General features: G+C 40.9%; 1 protein-coding gene across 6 annotated transcripts in view; it reads left to right on the top strand.

The window, feature by feature from the left end:
* The first annotated feature begins 3,378 nt into the window (after positions 1-3,378).
* The window catches only part of CCPG1 (cell cycle progression 1), a 27,931-nt gene continuing 10,712 nt past the window's right edge, over positions 3,379-20,597 (top strand). The window contains exons 1-7 of one of the 6 annotated variants that reach the window (XM_065688316.1): positions 3,607-3,855; positions 6,087-6,168; positions 8,179-8,268; positions 12,502-12,616; positions 13,950-14,029; positions 14,217-14,424; positions 20,058-20,312. In XM_065688316.1, the coding sequence (XP_065544388.1) occupies positions 6,094-6,168; positions 8,179-8,268; positions 12,502-12,616; positions 13,950-14,029; positions 14,217-14,424; positions 20,058-20,312 (823 nt within the window). In that variant the 5' untranslated portion in view covers positions 3,607-3,855; positions 6,087-6,093. Of the gene's footprint in view, positions 3,537-3,606; positions 3,856-6,086; positions 6,169-8,178; positions 8,269-12,501; positions 12,617-13,949; positions 14,030-14,216; positions 14,425-20,057; positions 20,313-20,597 lie in introns of those variants that run through there. The other 5 variants (XM_065688319.1, XM_065688317.1, XM_065688318.1 and 2 more) reach the window with 5 other exon arrangements.

The following is a 20,597-nucleotide window of genomic DNA, read 5'->3' as shown; positions in this document are numbered from 1 at the left end:
ATGTTAGCATTTGTATTACTGTGATAGCCTGAAGCACCGGGCTTGAGTGATTCTGTTTTGTTAGGCATTCTATCCAAATTGTGACCATTTCAACTGCACTCTTTCAGTAGCTGTTCTAGCAGACTTGTGAATTTTCCACATCAGTATGTTCCTGAAGACCACGTGTGGCTGATTTTTGTCCTTAGGATAAAATATTTATTATGCGGATATATGTTATTCTGTGCAGATTTTATGCTCTTGGATCAGGGAGGATTTGGCAGGCACTGCTTCCAGTTGCTTTACTTAGAGCCTTGAGAGGAGTACTGAGGTTAGTCTGAAATGTCTGGGATAGTTTCTGTTCTTCTTTCCTTCAGTTATCTAATGCATTGCAATGGAAGGGGCTGAAAATCCTTTGTTTATAGTAGTTGGAAGGAGGGCAGTTCAGGAGCATTAGTGCCTCAGTTGAATGTAATGATTTACTCCCCAAAATACAGCTTTTTTTTTTTTTTTAAATATATATATACTTACTGAGGGGAGGTGGGGGCTGAGGAGGACAGACAGCGGCAGTGGGAAAAAGAAAATGCAAAGAAGCAGACAGTGGTTATAAGCTCCTGATTTTCTGTTTTGGTTCCAGAGCCTATTAGGACAATCTGTATGCATCTGTATAGGCCAGTTCTATTGTAGTGGTTTGTTACAGCTACTCAAGGCTGTTTTTTTCCTGTAGGTAGGCAACTTTTTCTATTGCTATGAAATAGGAACAGTGCCCTCTTTAAAGGTTAGGGAAACACATGTTCTTGGTGGTATTAACAATATCTGCCTGTTTCACCTGATTGCATTGGGACTGATGGTGTTAAACTTCTGACTTCAATACCTGAGCTGATGATGCGTACACCATGTCGAAGTCATGCTTTCTTTTGGTATTAGTGTCCTGAGATGTAGAAATGTGGAGACTGACTTTAAGTTTTGAAAACAGAAAATACTGTAATTAAATAAACCTTCAGGTCAATGACTCTTGTACTTAACTCTTTCTAAAAATTACAGTTCCACATTTATGATACCAGTTTTGAAAGTTTTATTTTTCTGGGTTTAGGTCAGATGGAAAGATGGGCTACATCATTTTTGCTACATCTTATTCAACCCACATGCTGGTTGTGGCTGAGATTGAGTTAATTTTCTTCACAGTAGCTGGTATGGGACTCTGCTTCGGAGCTGTGCTGAAAGAAGTGCTAATAACAGGGATGTTTTAGTTACTGTTGAGCAGTGCTTATACAATATGAAGGCCTTTCCTGCTTCTCACCCCACCAGTGAGTAGGCTGCACAAGAAGCTGGAAGGGGGACTTAGGGGATCCTGACTGACCCAGGGTATATCCCATACCATAAGGCATCATGCTCAGTATACAAAGCTGGGGGAAAAAGGAAGGGGAGGGAGGGATGTTCAGAGTGATGATGTTTGCTGTTCCAAGTTACCATCAGGTATGGTATGCTGGAGCCCTGCTTTCCTGAATACTTGCCTGCCCAGGGGAAGTGGTGAATTAATTCCTTATTTTGCTTTGCTTGTGTGCACAGCTTTTGCTTTACCTGTTAAATTGTCTATCTCAACACATGAGTTTTCTCACTTTTACTGTTCTGATTCTCACCCACATCCCATTGGGAAGGAGGGAGTGAGTGGCTCTGTGGGTCTGAGTTGCCAGCTGGGGTTAACCCATGACAACCCAGCAAAACTGAAATAGATCAGATGCTGACAGTTATTCCTAGAATGACTGAAAGAAGATTTGTTTTCTTGACGCTACATGTGTAAGTGTATGACAAAAAGGTGGAGATCCAGTTTTACAGAGTACGCTGGAAATGGGGATAATCCTATATCCTACTTCTGTTAATGGCAGTGTTTAAGTATCTTGAAATGACCCATAAGTAAGGGGTTTGAAGAGATTTGATCCACCAGATCCACTGCAGGGTACCACCACAGGTGACACTACATTCACTTGTAATTGTTTTAAACAGTAAAACCTGAGGTGTTCTAAGAGAACCATTGGTCATGTTTCAGGCTCCGGCACACATCAAAACACCATGAGGAGACTGGTTTTGCACAGTGCTTGGACTTGATGGCAGTTTTTTGGCAGAAGTCATCTATTTGCCCCCATAAGGAGATGGATTTCAATTCACCCTTTCAAATAACATGGCAAAGCATTTCAAATTTGTTAAGTGTTTGTGGTCAGAGCAAACGTTGCTCAAGATGTGTATTGAAATACATTCGTGGGGGAGAGTGAGGAACTGACTTTACCTTATTTAGTAAACTGGACAGTGATAGCTGGACTCATGTTTTCAATGAAGTGGATTAAAAATTAGAATTTGCATTAATTTCTGTGCTCGTGGTAACTTTAAGCTTAGAAAATATCTGAATATGTGTGGCAGAAATAATTAGAATGGGTAACAAAAACATGAGTAAGAGTAGGAGTATAGTGAGATGTTGTGGATGCTTTATTTTGGTTTTGACTCCTCTTTTTCTAACATACAGAAATATGTATGCTAAGCCTTAAGAAACATCTCAATGACTGTACTTCCTTGCCTTAGTTTGGCTGTGCAAGCCATTCAAACCGTGCTGTTGTTCAGAGGTGCAATGAAATCTTATTTCCTGTGTTCCTCAGTAACAGGAGAGATGGAGAAAACATTTCAGTTGAGGTAAAACACTGGTAAAAACCTGTACTTTTCCTTCACTTCGTTTTGAGGCCTGGTTTTGTCTCCCGATCATTTTTTTTTTTTCTCCGGCACTGCTGGGGCTGTTGGATGTACTCTGTGTGTTGTCCCCCAGGGGCAAGGACAGCTTCTCCTGAGCGGCGCAGGGTGCAGGCATCTCGTTCCAAGCCTGAGCTGGTCGGCCACTGTCCAGATCAGTTAATTCACAGGCATCCTCAGGTGCAGGGATCACGTATTCCTAGTCCATACGCTGCCCTGGCTGGTTTTTCCCTGTGTGTGCCGTTGGTGGTGTGCCCCGGGGGGTGCTCTTTGTTGGGGCCGTTTTGTTTGGTGGTTCTTTAGCACGCGCGCTCTCCGCACGTAGGGAGCGCGTCCCTTCCGGCCGGCTGTCGGCCGGGGTTACCCCGTGACCACAGCTGACACGCTCCCCGCGCTGCAGGCCCCTCTGAGCGCTCTCCCCCGGGACAAACCCTGGCCCCGCAGGTCCGCCTTGCTGCGCCGCTCCCCGCGGGCTCCCTCCTTCCGTCCGCGGACGCGCCACGCCGGCCCTGTCCGTGCCTCAGCCCAGCCCGGCCGGGCCCGGTGCCGCCGCGCAGGGCCGCGGCGGTGGCGAGGCGTTGCCATAGCAGCGGGAGGCGCGGTGCGCGGCGGGGCGGGCCGCCCGCCGCGGTGCACACCGGTCGCTGTAGTTGCGGCGGCGCGCGCGCCGTTGGCCGGCGGCGGGGCGCGGACTACGCTCGCCAGGGTGCTGAGGCGCCGCCGCGCGCAGGCGCCGTCCCGCGCGGGCCGGTGCTGTTTTTGACGGCGTCACTGGCGGCCGCGCTCCCTCGTCTGTGCCGGGCCCCGCTCGGGGCCGCGCTCAGGTAGGCGGCGGCGCGGCGGGACCCGACCGGCCCCGCGGGGGGCTGCGGCCTTCCGGCCTGGCCTGGCTTGGCTCGGCGTCGGTGCGCGGCCGCCCGGCGTTGGAGGGGCTGCCTGGAGCGAGGCAAAGCCCGGCAGTGCTGGGAGCGGGGCTGGGACACCCGGTGTTGGTGGCGGGCCGCGAGTAACCGGGTGCTGCGGGCCGGCCCAACCGGCTCCGCGGGCGGCGTTCAGCACCGCACCGGCCCTGGCCCTGGGCGCTGGCATTTGCCAACTTCCTTGGCTTCCGTCATCTGTCTCTGTGCCTCCGGCTGATGCAAGGTGTTGTGTTTCATAAACCTTGTTACTGGTGCTTGAGCTGCGCCGGCACCGCGCCGCTTTCCGTCTCAGGGGTGATGCAGTAACACCTGTGCGAGGGAAGTAACGGTGAACAGGGGCTGGCTGCCTGGCTTTGGGGCGGGTTGCCTTTAGAAGCCGCATTTGCTGGAGATCACAGCGAGGAAATAGTCTTTATGGGTTGCTAAATATGGTCGTGGAGGAGAAAAATGTTACTTTGGGAAGAAATTACATTGCTCAGTAGAAATAAAAACTTGCATGAAAACCCCGAAGTATAATACCACTGTAACTTGTTTATTTCTGCTGTGCAACAAAGAAGCCACTGTAGGAGAGAACTGAGTTTTTACTTGGAATGACGGCACAGCAAGCTCTAGAGAACGCCGATTCCTATCGCTGCCTTGTTATTCATCTTTGTGCTCACTGAAATTGTTTTAGTCTAGGAAATCCTCTATTAAGATGGAAGAACTTAGGAATTTGTTTAGACTGGAATGGTTATTCTTTCTGTGACTGGTATTTATTCTGCTTCAGAACAGATAAGCAGGATGTGGTATCTCATATTTATTTTTATATAGATATATGGGATAACATTATCAACAGTCCATATGGCTGTAAGCTTTTACATTTAATGCTTCTGGTTTGCTTTTCACTAAGGTTAGTAAAGCAGCTCTGATTCCCTGCTCCCTCCCCCCACTACATAAAGGTCGAACTCTGAATGTAATGGATATTTATTTTGCCTATAGAAATATAAGAGGCCATGTCACTGATAGCGTAGGACATTTATGGGCCTAGGATCAGCTTTGCAGTTAAAACTGAGGTATAGAAGAACTCGAACTGTCACTTTCTTTTGAAAAACACTGGCAATGAAGGTACTTAGTGAGGAGCCAAACCAGTGGAGCTGTGTGTAAGGGGGGGGGTGTGTGTGTGTTTCTTTGTATTTCAGTCTTTCCTTCTGGCTTGGCCTGATAATACAGGAGATGTGGAATACCCTGTTGTATCCTCCACTTATCCCTGCTGTTGTTGGACTACAACCCATTAGGATCATCTTGATTTGTTAGGAAGTTTGCAGGTTTGTGTCTTATTGGTACCTGGCCAAAGCTTTCTTTTTAGAGACAGGGGCAATGTATCCAGCACCTTTGGCTGACGGTAGAAGCACACAGGATCTTGGTCTTTGTCATCTGATGGTGGCGAATGCAAGCTGGTGACGACTTCGTTCTGAGCTCAGTTTAGTCACTGGGTTCAGATTAGTCTCCTGTATTTCATTTTGCTTAAGGGACTGGATGTGACCTCAGATTTAGTTCTGGCTCTGTGTGTGTTATAAATCTTTTGCAGAAATAAGCTGTTTAGCTGATGATTGAAGTTTAAGAACACTGTACCTAGGTTTGGTTTTGGGTGTTTTTTTGTTGGTTTTTTTTTTTTTTATTATTTTTTATTAAAGCCTGTTAGGCTGTTTAACCCTTTTAGAGCTAATTATTTCTAATTAATAAAATGCTCTGCTTTTGGTAACTGTTTTACACACATATATTTGCTTAATGTGCTTTACAGGAATGTAGTAACCCTAGAGTTGCCAGTCAGTTTGAGGCTGTGCTATCTATCTGTCAATAAATTGGGTAAATTTAGCAGTTCTCAATGTTTTTATAATTATTCTTTTTTATTTCATTCCTGATATGAAAGACTTTTCTAGTTTGGAGATTGATCACCTGTATAAAGTTAGATATGCAGTATTAGTGTAACATTCTGGTTGAATATAAGATAAGTGACTTCTGAGGCAATTTATCAAAGCCAGCAAGTAATAGAAAATTATCATTGTTTGTGTGTTCCTCTGGGTTTTTATTTTATTTTTTTCATTATGCTGATGCCCACACAGTGAGGTCCTGAAGCTTCTGTTTGGGAAGGGAAGACAAATGTTGAATGCTTCATGAAGCCTGAGGCTAAGGTTGTGTATCGAGTAGAATTGGTTTTAAGCAGTGCTAGGTTACTTGTCTTGTCAGTCTGTGTTCTGGATGGAGAGGGAGAACACAATAGCATTTATGTTGAGTTAACCAGGGCCCATGATGAAATGCTGAGTTAGCTGGAGAAAGACTGACAGTGCAATCTCCAGTGCAGGCTCTGCTGGTGAAACTTGCCCAAGATTTGTAAATGCAGTTGTATCAACAGATTCATCTATTTATTTTCTGTTAAAGGATTTGCATTATGTGACTTCATTGCTTTTCATCTAGCACTGAGATGCACCAAAACTGGAATTGCCATGTTATGAAGCCACCGCCTGAATTTCTTCCCCAGTGGAGATCAGAATCACTAGTAAGGCCTTGGGGGCTGCCTGTACTATGTTTGCCCCAAACTGTATTTTCCATGGTTATGCAAAAGGCTTGGTTTTCAGTGACAATAAATTTGGTGCTTTTATGATTGCTGTGTTCACTGAACTGTAGAATAATTAAATGGGAATGTTTTTATACCAAAGAGAATTCTGCCAAGATAATTGAAGATCAGCAGTGCAGTTTTGGCAATATAGCCTGCCACGTTTCTGGTAGGTAGCAAACGCTGGTGCTGGTTGTTATCTTCCTCTGAAAGGAATGCTGCTGCTGAACACCTAGTCAAATGCAACATCATTTAATGACAGCAAGGAGATGTTATCATCTCATGGGAGCTCTGGAATGCAGTCTTTGCCGTTTGGGCACTTGTTATTTTGACGATTGAAGAAGTATGATTAAAAAAAAATTGATGATTGAACACAGTAGGTTTTTAAAAAAAAAAAACAAAGCAAAGTGCCACCCCTGTCCTGGTGTTCCCTAGCTGAGATTCCAGGAAAAGCACTAATGAAGGAAGAAAAAGATCTAAAGGAAAACTACAACCAAATTCAAAGTAGGCCTTTATAATGAATGGAAATGTAGTTTCTCTGATATCGGTACCCATGTTGATTATTAGTGAATATTTTTGCTTTATAAACTCTTATGATTGTCATTTGCCTTTTTTACAGAGGAACCCCAAATATATTAGTTGAAGTTGATGGGGAAAAAGTGTCATGTTAGGAAAACATACAATTAAGTACCATAATGTAAAGACATGAGACAAATATTTCCCGTGTTTTGTAAGAAACCTAAATGGAATTGGAAGTTTTATGTTTTGTTGTGCAGGTTTCTAGCCACGTCAGCATATGTAGATGTTCTGATCCAAGGCTTGTGTATGTTTTGTGTGTTAACAAACAAGATTGATAATGAAGTACAGAGTACATAAATTAAAACAAATAGGTGCTTTTCTTTGTGTCCTCACTAGAAGTAACCTGGTGTGGGAAATAAAGCAGATGTCTGAAGGTCTCAGAACAATCTGCTTTGTCAATATAATCATCATTTTATAGAAGCTTTAGTGAACCATGATTTCTTTTGCTGTTTTATGAAATAGGATGTATAGCATAACACACAATGAATTGGAAAGTGTTCTACTTTTGAGAATTTCTTTTTCCCAAAGATAAATCCATAATAAATTTTATTTAACAATTCAATATACTTTAATTTTAATTATAGGAAATGCATTAAGTTTCTTTTTAAAGTCTTTCTGTTATTTAAGAACTTCAAAAAATAATCAGAACATGTAACAATAGTGAATACTCTGTATTCATGGTACAGGAGAAAAGAATAAACAGGCAGCAGCAGCCAGACAGTTCTCTTCTGGAAGTAACCAGCCAAGTCATGCAGTAGTGTTGTAACAAGTGAAATAGGTTCTTCGTTACTTTTTGTTCTGTTTTTGTACTCCCAAGGTACTCTCTGAATTTCCTTCAGAATCAGTAGCTATGTTTGATAGTACTTGAAAGAAGTGAAAGAAATATGAAAGATTGTTTTGCCCAGTACTTGAAGAGAACTGGTTCCTAAAATCCTATTTTGTATCTTCTCAAAAACCCCCACTATGGTTTTCTTGACTAAGCTGTAGTTTTTGTGCACATAACACTTCAGAAATAACTGCATCTACTGAAACATGTCTTAAACAATGATGCTGCAGGCACATTTTAAATTTGATTATAAATTTTTTTGGCTAGTCATGTGTATGTAGTTTCAGCTAGCCTAAGATCTCTTTTGGCTGGCCAGAATAGGCATGTACCTAGCAAAGCCATAATTGTGCCAAATATAAAAAATAGGAAACATGTAAAAAAGAATATATTTTTCTTTCTAACTTTTTTTTTTTTTCCAGAGTAACAGTTTGTGAATCAGTGTGGTCCTGCTGTAATGTCATGATTTGGATTCTTCTGTTTCTCTTTTTTCCTTGACAGCAGCGAAATTCTATGTGTTACGTGTTAAAAGAATCTACTTTTACTTTCAGTGTGCTTTGAAAATGTCTGAAAATTCGAGTGACAGTGATTCATCTTGTGGCTGGACTGTCATCAACCATGAGGTACCCGATTTCAAATTAATAAGTTCTGTCAGTTTAAGACTATATGCAATAAAATATTTCAACTATATGGATTTTACATATCAAGAGACAGTATAGAAGAGAGGTTTATAAAAAAGAAAACTACTGTTCAAAAATGTGTATCCTTTACTATAGCTGCTGTAAACTGTGTTATTGAAAAGATTTTTTTCTACAAAGGTTTTACTTCAAAGAACTGATGGAATTTTAGTGAGATGGTCTCCTCTGTTCTGTCTTTCCTGAAAACTTTATTGTTCTGTGTAGCTTGTCTATTGCTGCTAATATATTTCTTTTCCATCCACCCTACCCCCAAAAAAAACCCACCCAGAAGTACTGGGAATAGCGGGCAGGAAAAATATCTTGTGCAGAAGGGAGCTGATTCTGTGGTTTCTTCAAGTCTCTTCTACCACTAAGGTATCTAGTTGTAGCTTCAACAGCTGCTGTTTAGGAGCAGGCCTCTGTCTCTACATTCCATCTGTCCTATTAGTTAAAAATAGGATAAGGACAAGTTTATGCACAAGGGCTAGAATATTAGAAGGCAGCATTTTGAAGGCTCATGTGAATGCTATAGTAAACCCTGGTAAACCCAGGACATTTGCGCATAACCAACTGCTTTTCCTGACTGCAACAGTCGTTGTCTTTTAAGTTGAGCGTCTGAGGTCAGGAGGCTGAGGACTGGCATAAAGACATCTGTGAGATGTGCTGCCTCTAGTCTTTTGTGTTGCTTTACTCTGCTTGCAGAATGCTTATGCAGTCTGGAGAAAGATACACACAGACCTGCTAGGTCTTACTTCCATGATTTCAAGCACTTTCATGTGTGGAATGCTGTTCCGCATTGAGAAAGAAAGATACGGGGACTTTAGAGGGTCTGGGGTCTCCAGAAATTAATGGCATTGCGAAGACTGGTTGGCAGTCCCTTGGAGAAGGTTATGTTACAGAGAGTATGTAATTATGTATTCCATACCCACAATACTGGTTTTCCCAGGCTTTCTTGCCTCAGGTGGAGTCTGGCGGAAGCTACAGTGAGTGAAGGAATGCCAACGCTTCATTAGATTTATTGAGAAATGAAGGTGGTGGGAGGGCAGGGCAACTCTCCTCACACCTGTACTGTAAGGTCACGAATGAGCCTTCTCAGAGCTTCAGATGCTGGTTGCTGAGGGTTTGCCATACTTGGGCTTGAAGGGTCCTAAAAACTGTAACAGCCTGGAAGGCTTGGAGGTGATAAGAGATTTTTTTTAAGAAGGACTGAGTTTTTTGTGTTTTCCAGGGACTCACAGCAGCTTTTTGCACAAGTTCTTTGCAATTCGTGTTGCAGTTCTGGGTTTCCTTGGTCCTTTTATTCAGGCAGGAGAGTGCATGGCATAAAATATGTAGAAATAACCTGGATGTTGGCACCTTGTGGAGGAGGAATTGGTATGGCAGTGCAGGACTGAGCTAGTGGCAGCAGCTGAGGGAATGTTTTGGAGGTTTTTTCCCCCACTGGGCAAACTGTCACTGAAGAGGTATCTTTCATAATGAAATATACAAAAGCGATCTGATTACTATGTAAAGAAGTTGTGATATCCTGGGCTGCATCAAAAGGAGCGTTACCAGCAGGTCAAAGGAGATGATCCTGCCCCTCTACTCTGCTCTTGTGAGACCTCACCTGGAGTATTGTGTGCTGTTCTGGTGTCCTCAACATGAAAAGGACATGGAACTGCTGGAACAAGTCCAGAGGAGGGCCATGAGGATGATCAGGGGACTGGAGCACCTCCCGTATGAAGACAGGCTGAGAAAGTTGGGGCTGTTCAGCCTGGAGAAGAGAAGGCTGCATGGGGACCTGATAGCAGCCTTCCAGTACCTGAAGGGGGCCTATAGGAATGCTGGGGAGGGACTCTTCATCAGGGACTGTAGTGACAGGACAAGGGGTAATGGGTTAAAACTTAAACAGGGGAAGTTTAGACTGGATATAAGGAGGAAATTCTTTCCTGTTAGGGTGGTGAGGCACTGGAATGGGTTGCCCAGGGAGGTTGTGAGTGCTCCACCCCTGGCAGTGTTCAAGGCCAGGTTGGATGAAGCCTTGGGTGGGATGGTTTAGTGTGAGGTGTCCCTGCCCATGACAGGGGGGTTGGAACTAGATGATCTTGAGGTCCTTTTCAACCCTAACTATTCTATGATTCTATGATGGTAGATTGTGTGGCAGCAAGTGGAAAGCGCGAACAGACTCTGTGAAAGGCAAAAATCTGTTCCTGGCTCAGAATTATTGTCTTTTTAAGACCTGTTCAATTCATGTGTGGAGCTCTGTCAAATTTGTATGGCTTCAGTTGTGTTTCTGTCCATCTTTTGAGCTCTGTCATAGCTTCATTTATTAGGCATACTTTTATAAAGTCACTGTTGTTTTTGTATAGCCCTCATTTAATTTGAGTGTGTTTCCTACCTTCTGAAGTTTGACTAGTTGTATAAGGTGACAATGGCTTTATTAAAACAAAAGTAACTTTTAATTCCTAGTAGAATAAAGCTTGAGACAAGAGAAAAAAAAGTGAACAATTAAAGATCTGTTGGAATAGGCTCTGTTGCTGCATAGATGTCTACAGGCAAGGTGTGTGAATCTGATGGTGGTCTCTAAGTTTGCATTGTACAGATTAAATCAATACAGCCCATGGAGTCTAGAGAGCAGTAATTCTTCTGCTAAGATCAACGCTTCCATTTGATGAAATTACTTGCTGTCTTGACTTTACTCATTGTATTGATTGTAAAGGTGCCTTCAACAATTTGCTCAGGTGTTGAAGTTAGGTGTTGAAGACCCTTGAAGTTAGATAAGATTGATGTTTTATCTTACTTTCCCCTAGCAGTGAGCAAGTCAGGCTGAAGTTGCTCAGGAGCTCTGAGAGGCCCCACCTCTTAGTGCGGACCTCCAGTATACTTTTCCCCTGTAGTCCTGAGGATTTTTGTATCTCTACAGATCTGGGCTGAGGTGTGGGTGTAGTAAAATTTTTTTTTTCTTTTTTTTTTTTTTCCTTTATTTTAAGTATTTAGCATTTAGTATTTAACTTCACATTAACTTTCCTGGGATCTCAGTCAGATTTTACTATTTACTTATAATTGAGTGGCGAATTTCTGCAGAACATTTGCAATTAAAGTTGTGATACATAGTCAAAAGATACAAAGTGTATTTCAGATTGCTAAAGCAGTTAGCTTCTGAAGCCTTTTAAAAAGGCTTTAATGTGGTTGTAGAATATATCTTATGTAGCTTTTTGAGGTATCTGTTCTTCCTCAAGTACAGTCTCCTCTTAAAATCATACATGTTTGCTTGAGTCCTGAAACTGATCTGGAAGTATTACTACTACTGTAATTTCACACCTGCTGTGGCAAAAATAACTCCCTCTGTTTACAAAAACAGCTCTAGTTATTTATGGATCAGAGTGACTTTGTATTTTTCAGTTACATTTTGCATGTTTGTACTTTTCTACTAACCTTACTTATGTTCCATCAGTTCTATTATACAAAAATTACAATATGAAAATTAAATATTTAGAGTTGCCAGCCATACTGGTTAGCCTTTGTACCTTGCAGTCTCCAACCATTGTGTATCTTCAGTGCCTGTTTTGCTCTGGGGTTGTTGCTGACTGGCAGCTGACTAATAGCTATGGCTCCTTTCTAGATTAAAGACAGAAATCCAATTTAGAGATTCTATAAATATTTGTTTTCCTGGTGTCAGAGACGTCCTGTTAAAACAGCCATTCAAATTTGCCAATAGGAATTGAGATGATTTTTCCTGGTAGTAGTACTTAGTAGAGTACATGGTGGCACTCTTGGAAGTTCCATTTTGGGGAGGGTGTGTGTGTTTGCATACAATACATGGACATGTATACAAGAATTAGATCCCATATTCAAAATCTCCCATTTCTCTAAATTCTATTTAATAAATAGATCTAATAAAGCTACTGGGAAACAGTTACTTAAAATACTCAGCATAGTTGTTAACTGATGGCTAATTTTCCTTATTTTCCCCCCCCTGCCCCACCCCAAATTGTCCTTCTCTGCCTTTTTTCAGTCATGGTCATAACACACCAACAGTCGTTTCCCTTTAGCTAATTATTTGATATTTCTCTTGTTTTCTTTGCTTAAAGTCTTCTTCAGTTTTAAAGGATATTACTCTTCTGTTTTTATTATTAGAGTTCTGTTTTCTTTGTAACCCTTTCCTTCTGCTTTACTGATGGAAATCTGTGGTGTTCATTTAAAACTCTTCAACTCCAGGGCTCTGACATAGAGACAGTGACTTCAGAAAATGGAAGCACAAATGATAACCAGGAGTTTGTTTCAGAAGAATATGTTTCTTTGCAAGAAGAGGAGCAACCAGTTGATTTGCAAGGTGAGATATAAAAGAGGAGTAGTTCCAAAATATAGGTAAGTATCTGTTGTAGCACTGGCACAAAATTGGTATTTTTAATAGGGTTTGTAGGCCTCTGTCAGAGCACTTGCTATATTGGAGGTATGGAAAATAATCAGTCATCAGCTCTATAAAAGTATTTTTTTTTTGTGAAATAGATGAAATTAGAATCATAGAATCATAGAATAGTTAGGGTTGGAAAGGACCTTAAGATCATCTAGTTCCAACCCCCCTGTCATGGGCAGGGACACCTCACACTAAACCATCCCACCCAAGGCTTCGTCCAACCTGGCCTTGAACACTGCCAGGGATGGAGCACTCACAACCTCCCTGAGCAACCAATTCCAGTGCCTCACCACCCTAATAGGAAAGAACTTCCTCCTTATATCCAACCTAAACTTCCCCTGTTTAAGTTTGAACCTGTTACCCCTTGTCCTGTCACTACAGTCCCTGATGAAGAGTCCCTCCCCAGCGTCCCTACAGCCCCCCTTCAGGTGCTATGAGGTCTCCACGCAGCCTTCTCTTCTCCAGGCTGAACAGCCCCAACTTAGTAGACATTAGTAGAATGTCTTTCATTTTGTCAATACTTTAGATATTATATAGAACAGCATGTACTGGTGTTGCTGAAAGATAGTTTATAGAAGTGCTGTTGATAAAAAAAAAATTTCTTAATAATGTCACAGATCAAATAAGAGCAATTTGGAAGGAGCCATTAATGCTTTTACACCTAAAAAGTGTGCTGTGTGAGAATTTATTGAGTTGGAAGTCTAAGTCTGGTACATATTAATAAAGTGAAAATCCTTCCACTTTAATTACTAAATTTGATACTAAATTTTTTAATGTTGGCATGAGAACACAGACGTGATGGGCTCAGTGTGCAGTTGACTAAATTTGAGCTTGGCCATGTTTCCAGATTCATAATCTCTCCTTGTACAAATAGGACTAGACACTCAAACTCCAGTGACTGTCGGGAAAATGCTTTTATTATCCTAGCATATGGATGTACTGTGGTGCTGCTTAGATACAGTGTTGGTCTTTACCGAACTCTGTGTTTCATTTAGAGGTTACTTGCATTATGATCAGTATGAGCATTTGAATTCAAGTATCCTCCAAACCACTGAATTGTGTAATAACAAATTGGACTCTAATTTTTGTTAGAGAGTTATTAAAAATGAGATTTAGTGTATTTGTAGAAAAAACTTCACTGATAATAGAAATCTGCCACAATTACACATGTTTTTATGTTATATATGAGTGGGCATAATTTGTGGTTACTGGTTTTAATCCCATGTTTGGTTTTTTCCTTTTCATATAGCTCAGTGCAGCAATGATGAAGAGATGCCAGTGGTAGATAGTACTCTTTCTGCTTTTGAGGAAACTCAGATAGTTCCAGAGGTAAATTGCATTATGTTCTTCAAAGCTTCTGTAAGCCCCATGTGACAATGCCGAGCAATGTTTTGAAGGCATTAAAATAAAGATACAGATTTTCTTTTTTTTTTTAAAGCATTGAGAATTCTTACTATGTTTCAAGATTATTTTGTTGTATGTATCTGAATATTTTTTACATTGCCCATTTCCCTAGGGAAGTAAAGAAAAAATCCCTGATGATGGCTCTGGCATTGGAACTATTAGTGATGATTCTGACATTGTTACACTTGAAGCTCCAAAATCAGAAGAAACTCAAAGTCAGGAGGAAGCTCCAGCTGATGGTGAAGAAGCTCGAAGTTCAGATGATTTTAACATGGGTTCCTCCTCTAGCAGTCAGTATGCATTTTCCCATCTAGAAACTGGTAAGGACAATAAATTACTAAGCAACTGTGTGCAAAACAAACCAAAACAAAGCAGTCTTTGCTTAGGGAACCTTCTCTGTGTGGAGAGGCAGAAAGATAATCGGTGTTGTTGAGTACATGTCCGAGTATTTGCAATGTCTAGAAGAACTTTAGTTACCCTAAATCTGAACCTTTGTCCAAAGGTATGTCTGCAGTCTATTTATTTGAAAGTATTCTCTCCTGATAAGTGCTTGCTGTTTTAAATAGAAAGTAAATTGCTAACATATTTTTGAGAATTAAAATTACTTTTAGTTCATAGAGTAATTGTAGGTTTTCTCTTGGCAATTTTAAAGGCTTTTACAGAGCTGACATAAATAGCTAGCAGCTGAGAGAGAATTGACTTTTTGGGGCCATGAGGACTAATAGCAGCATGACTACAAAAACTTTTTCTTACCTTCATAGCTACAAAGAGTGTATATATATTTTTTAAGATTCTCACAGTACTTGGCAGAAATATACAATGCATTGTGTTCAGGAGGAAGGATAAGAATATTCGGCCAATTAAACCCAAGAAAAACCCCAACAAACCCAAACAAAAATACTTACTCTTGTGTTACCCTTCTCTAGTTCTCTAGTCTTCCTTTTTAATTCTGTTTTGCTGCTTATTTGTAATCTTTTCTGTTCTCTTTATTCTCTATAATACTTTTGTGTTAGTGATTTTTGGTTTTCAAAGTGAGTTTATTACAAGAGCAGGACTTTTCTTAAAATACTGTTTTATTTTAGAAGTAGAATAGAGAATTGTTAAACATTTATCTGTATAGTATCCATTTGAATCAGAAAATGACAGCTTAGCATCTAAATACGACGAGTGATGATTCGCAGCAAAGCTGTCTCCTTCTTAGTTTTTTGGATGACTTAACTTCATTTTAAATTTAAAATTTATTGACTTTTCTTTTAGGGCAGAGTTCTAAAAATGTGTTTTTTTTTTTTTTTTTACTTTTCCCCCATGTTCTTGTACACAAAAGTCAGTTGGCTGGAGGAGCTGAGGAAGATTCCTGATTGTGTAAGGGGATGGGGAAATGAGGTGAAAGAGCATGTGTCTCGCAGTCTTCCTTTCCAAGGTGGCGTGATTAAATCAGATCAGCTTGTGTAAAGCTGATTGCTTATGGCTTGCATGAAGTGTTCTTAAAATTAACAGTAGCGATCTGACATGTAGTAGAGATATTCCAAACAGATGCTAAAAGCCGGTCCTCATTGAAGAATTTGGCTAAGCTGCCAGTGTTTTATTTGCTTTTTTGAAAATTGTTAAACTTACATGTAGATTTGGAATGGGCATCAGTAAGCTTTGTAATACATTTTAATATGTGTGCTTGACTGTTTTAAATGAATGGTTCTTGTTGGATTCCAAATCTGTGTGACTGGCAAAAAGAATTTCTTCCTCCTCACTGAAGCTGATTTCAGTATGGTTTTTAGTGCTGTGCATTTGATTGACCATGTATTACAGAAAATGTCTGGAGTACTTTTGCATTTATTTTAAATGCCAGAGTTTTAGCAGTCAGAGTTTTCATGCCATTTTTTGGGGGATGGAAATCTTTGCCATTCACTGCTTGTTGAGTTTTCTGTTGAGTTGGAAAAGGGTGAGCTTCGGATTTTCCTTATATAGATACTAAAACTTGTAATTGCAGAACCAATTTCTGCTTAGGCTGTCTTCACCATGCAAACAGAAATGTTTTAATATTGCTTCGTGAATAAAGTTAACTAGAAGAAGCTCTCATATGCTGAGATAAACTGCATCTAGTCTTGAGTTGTGTCTGTGCAGAAACGTCAGAAAGACAAACTTATCACTGACATTGTTACTTCATGTGGTTTCTAGTGTAGCTCTGGCACTGCAAAGTCATAGCAGAAGCTAGTATTTTTGCACTGCTATTGTGGTCACACTTTGTTTCATTTATACCCCTTTTCATCCTGTGAATGTTAGAGGGTACAGCTTTGTACTGAATTCTTACAGCAGCTGTAAGGCAGTGTCATTCTTGCCTGAAAGTGTAATGGTGTTGACAACTTGCCAGTAAGTGCTTTTGAATGGCTCTAAGTGTCTTACAGCTTTTTCTCTTTGCTTTCTGATTGTCTGGGGTTTTTTTTCCTCCTTTCCTATTCTTTGTTGTCCAGTGTATATCAAAAGATTTTTCCATTTGGCTATAAGCAGCTTGTTCCTTAACCAGTTTTGTATTCCATATGTATAAGCTTCTTTGGTTGTTGAAAAATCCCTGAAAAACCCAAATAAGTGACAGTAACATCTTCACTTACTAAGTATGTCCTGCATAATCTTTTATAATGTCTGACCTCTGCATTCTAGTAAATTCTAAATACCTCTCTCCTGACTAATTTCAGAATGCTTGCCTTCATTGTGCAGGGTTAATGAAGTATGCATCTGCTTCAGTGACTGATTCTAAAATACTGTCCTTTTCTGCCAAGCTATATAAATTCATTTAAACAATCTGCATGTCAATTAGTGGTTAAAGTGATCTGTCTTTACTGCAGTGTCTGCTTGGTCAGTGTGGTTTGACTAACTGGCTACAGTGGATTGTTTTCTTAGGAGGGGAGGTTACCTTTCGTTATGTGACATGTTTCTTGTCCATGGAGTCAGAAATCAGATGTGTATTCCAGATACTAATCGGTAATCTTTTCTGGGGTTGATGCAATCACATCTATTAAGTTGGAATTTAATTTAAGTGAAGGATCTGAGATGGTAATGCTTTTTATAGATAATGGCCAGCACTGCTTGGCATTCTTGTCTGTTCAGTGATATGTGCATGGCTTCGCTCAAACAAATGATTTTCAGTTGTGAAATGTTCAAGGACAGTAACTCTGTATTTATATTTCTACATTTGAGTGATGATCTCTGGTATGAGAATGAACAGCCATATATCTAGAAGGAGCATTAGCATTGTGTAATTGTGGGCATCAAATTTAGTGTCTGAGCACGAGCACTTTGTCATGTGCTGGAGGCTTCATTGATCACACTGAATCTATTTTGGGCATGTGAATTAGGTACCTGAACATAGATATTTGAAAGCTGCTTTTTCACCCTGCTACTGCTTTCCTTTGGTATTTGCCTTACTCCTGAAAGTAATGTTTTCAAAGGAGAGGGTTTAAATAATCATTACTTACCTAGTGGATTATATACATTTATTTACAGTACATGCAGCAGGCATTTGTACCACTAAACAAGAAGCAATTACAGCTCTGTTATTATTTTCCCAGCTAGAATATATGGCTTTTGGGCTATAGGAATGTGATCATACAAATCGTATCATAAACAACATTTTAGAAAAAGAATATAAAAGGGTTTTTTTTACGGTTAGAATTGGGTCTTATCTTAAATCTTGGCCAGTTCAGTCTTCCAAAATTGGTAGGTAATTGAAGTGTTTTGGATTCAGACTGTTAGAATCATATCATGTCATCAGCTAGGTTGGAAAAGACCTTTAAGATCATGAAGTCCAACCTTTACCCCAAGACTGCCAAGTCACCACTAAACCATGTCACTAAGTGCCTCATCTCTACATGGTTTTTGAAAACTTTAAAGTCAGTGATTCCACCACTGCCCTATGTAGCCTGTTCCAATACCTGACCACCTTTTTGGTGAAGAAATTTTTCTGAATATCCAGTCTAAATGTCCCTTGGTGCAGCTTGAGGCTGTTACCTCTTGTCCCATCACTTTTTACTTGGGAAAAGAGACCAGCCACCTCCTTTCTCCATCCTCCTTTCAGGTAGTTGTAGAGAGTAATAAAGTCCCCCTGAGCCTTCTCCAGGCTAAACAACCCCGGTTCCCTCAGCTGTTCCTTATCAGACTTTTGCTCCAGATCCTTCCCCAGCTTCTTTGTCCTTTTCTGGACCTGCTACAGCACCTTGATGTCTCTCTTGTAGTGAGGGGGTCAGAACTGAACACAGGATCTGAGGTGTAGCCTCACCAGTGCCAAGTAAACAGGGATGATTGCTTCCTTGGCCCTGCTGGGCACACTATTGTTGATACAGGCCAGCGTGCCATTGGCCTTCTTGGTTGCCTGGGCACAAGCTGGCTCATGTTCATCTCTGGCAGTCAGCACTCACATATCCTTTTCCATGAGCAGCTTTCCAGCTACTCTTCCCCAAGCCTGTAGCATTGCAAGGGGTAATTGCAGCCCAGGTGCAGGACCCAGCGCTTTGCCTTGTCGAACCTCATACCATTGGCCACAGCCCATGGATCCAGCCTGTCTGGCTTTGCAGAGCCTTCCTGTCCTCCAGCAGATCAACACTCCCAATCAACTTGGTGTCATCTGCAGATTTACTGAGGGTGCATTTGATCCCCTTGTCCCCTTGTCCAGATCATCAATAAATACATTAAACGACACTGGTGCTAACACTGAGCCCTGAGGGGCACCGCTAGCTACCAGCTGCCAACTAGATGTGACACCATTTATTACCACTCTTTGGGCTCTGCCATCCAGCCAGTTTTTAACCTAGCAAAGAACACACCTATGCCCAGGCCATGAGCAGCCAGTTTCTCCCGGTGAATGCTGTAGGAGACAGTGTCAAATGCTTTACTGAAGTCCAAATAGACAATATCCACAGCCTTTCCCTCATTAACCAGGTGGGACACCTTGTTGTAGAAGGAGAACAAGTTGGTCCAGCCCTTCATGAACCCGTACTGACTGGGCCTGATCTCCTGGTTTTCAAACCTCACATGCTGTGTGATCTCATTTAGGATGATCTCCATGACCTTCCCCAGTGCTGAGGTCAGGCTGACAGGCCTGAAGTTTTTGGGGTCTTCCCTCTTGCCCTTTTTGTAGAGAGACCTCATGCTGGCCAACCTCCAGTCCCCTGGGACCTGCCCACTAGACCAGGACTGCTGATAAATGATGGAGAGTGGCTTGGTGAGCTCCCTCCTTAGGAAGGGACAGACACAGAAGCACCTGGGTGGTTCCTTTCCTGAGCAGCAGTAGTTGAAATTGGCTTTTTTGAAAGGTGGGTAAAGATGTTTATAGGTAGTATATGGTAGATATTAAAAGTAAACAAATTTACATATTTAAATAAATGTGCAGTACAAACCTTTGGATATTTATAATATCTGCATTAATGGAACTTTAATGGAATGTTGTCTGCAGCTGCATGTAGTTCACAGAAGGAATTTTTTTGAGAGAATACAAGAAAACCATGTCTATAGCTCCTTAGGAAGCTTTCTTTTAGCAAGCCTTTATGTTAATCTTTCATTATTAAATAGTTCAGTCGCAATATCTGTAAGAAAAGGAAATCAGAATTCTTAACCTTTTTACTTCACAAGAATTTGGAGAGACAGTGTATGAGGCAGGATGGTCTGAAAGAAACATTTTCCTAATGAGTGAATGGTACAGTATGGGGAAGTACCACAAACGTTTTTGCTTATGATTTCTTGATTCTCTATCTTTTCCTTTGAGAAAATGAATCTTAAACTGTGGACATCAAGCATTCCTTACATAATATCCAGCGTAAAGTATTACATTGATAATTTTTGTTTTATTAATGTTCTCTAAGATAAATTCCAAATAGATGTTGCATAAATATTATGGGTTTTGGTACTCAGATTGATTTTTAAAGCAACAATTAATGCATTTTGAAGAATGTTTTGTGCTGGTTTTCAGTTTTTTCATCTCAGGCTAGCAATGATGAATCAAGTAGTGATGAACCAAGCAATCAATCCAGTCCCACAGTACGAAAGCGTCGGGCTAAGAAGAGGCTGATCCCCAGCTCCGAGGATGAGGGGGGGTCACCTGCTGAACCAGAGTCTGAGCCTCCTGGGGAAGAGCAGCACAAACGCCAATTCAGCAGTGGCCTTAACAGATGCATCATACTGGCTTTGGTGATTGCAATCAGCATGGGCTTTGGACACTTCTATGGTGAGTTTATAGAAAGCAAAATACACAGAATTAACATCTAACGTAAAAAATGCCATTTTAGTGTGACTCCAGTTTTTCAGTGTTCTCTGTTAACAGTCTAAACCTAAAAAAGCGAAAAAGCAACTGCCAATGTATGGATAATATAGAGATGCCCTGCAGCAATGCAATTGTATTTAATATATGATAATTTAAAATTAAAGTAAATGACTTAATTTTGGTTGCCCTTCCAGATGGAAATTCCTTACTGTCTCATGTTGCAGTGTGTACCCTTCATTTTTCCATCTT

This window comes from Lathamus discolor, chromosome 8 (assembly GCF_037157495.1).
Source record: "Lathamus discolor isolate bLatDis1 chromosome 8, bLatDis1.hap1, whole genome shotgun sequence".
In the NCBI taxonomy this organism is placed as follows: domain Eukaryota; kingdom Metazoa; phylum Chordata; class Aves; order Psittaciformes; family Psittacidae; genus Lathamus; species Lathamus discolor.
Note: the sequence above shows the minus strand (reverse complement) of the source record. Positions and strands in the feature narration are given on the sequence as shown.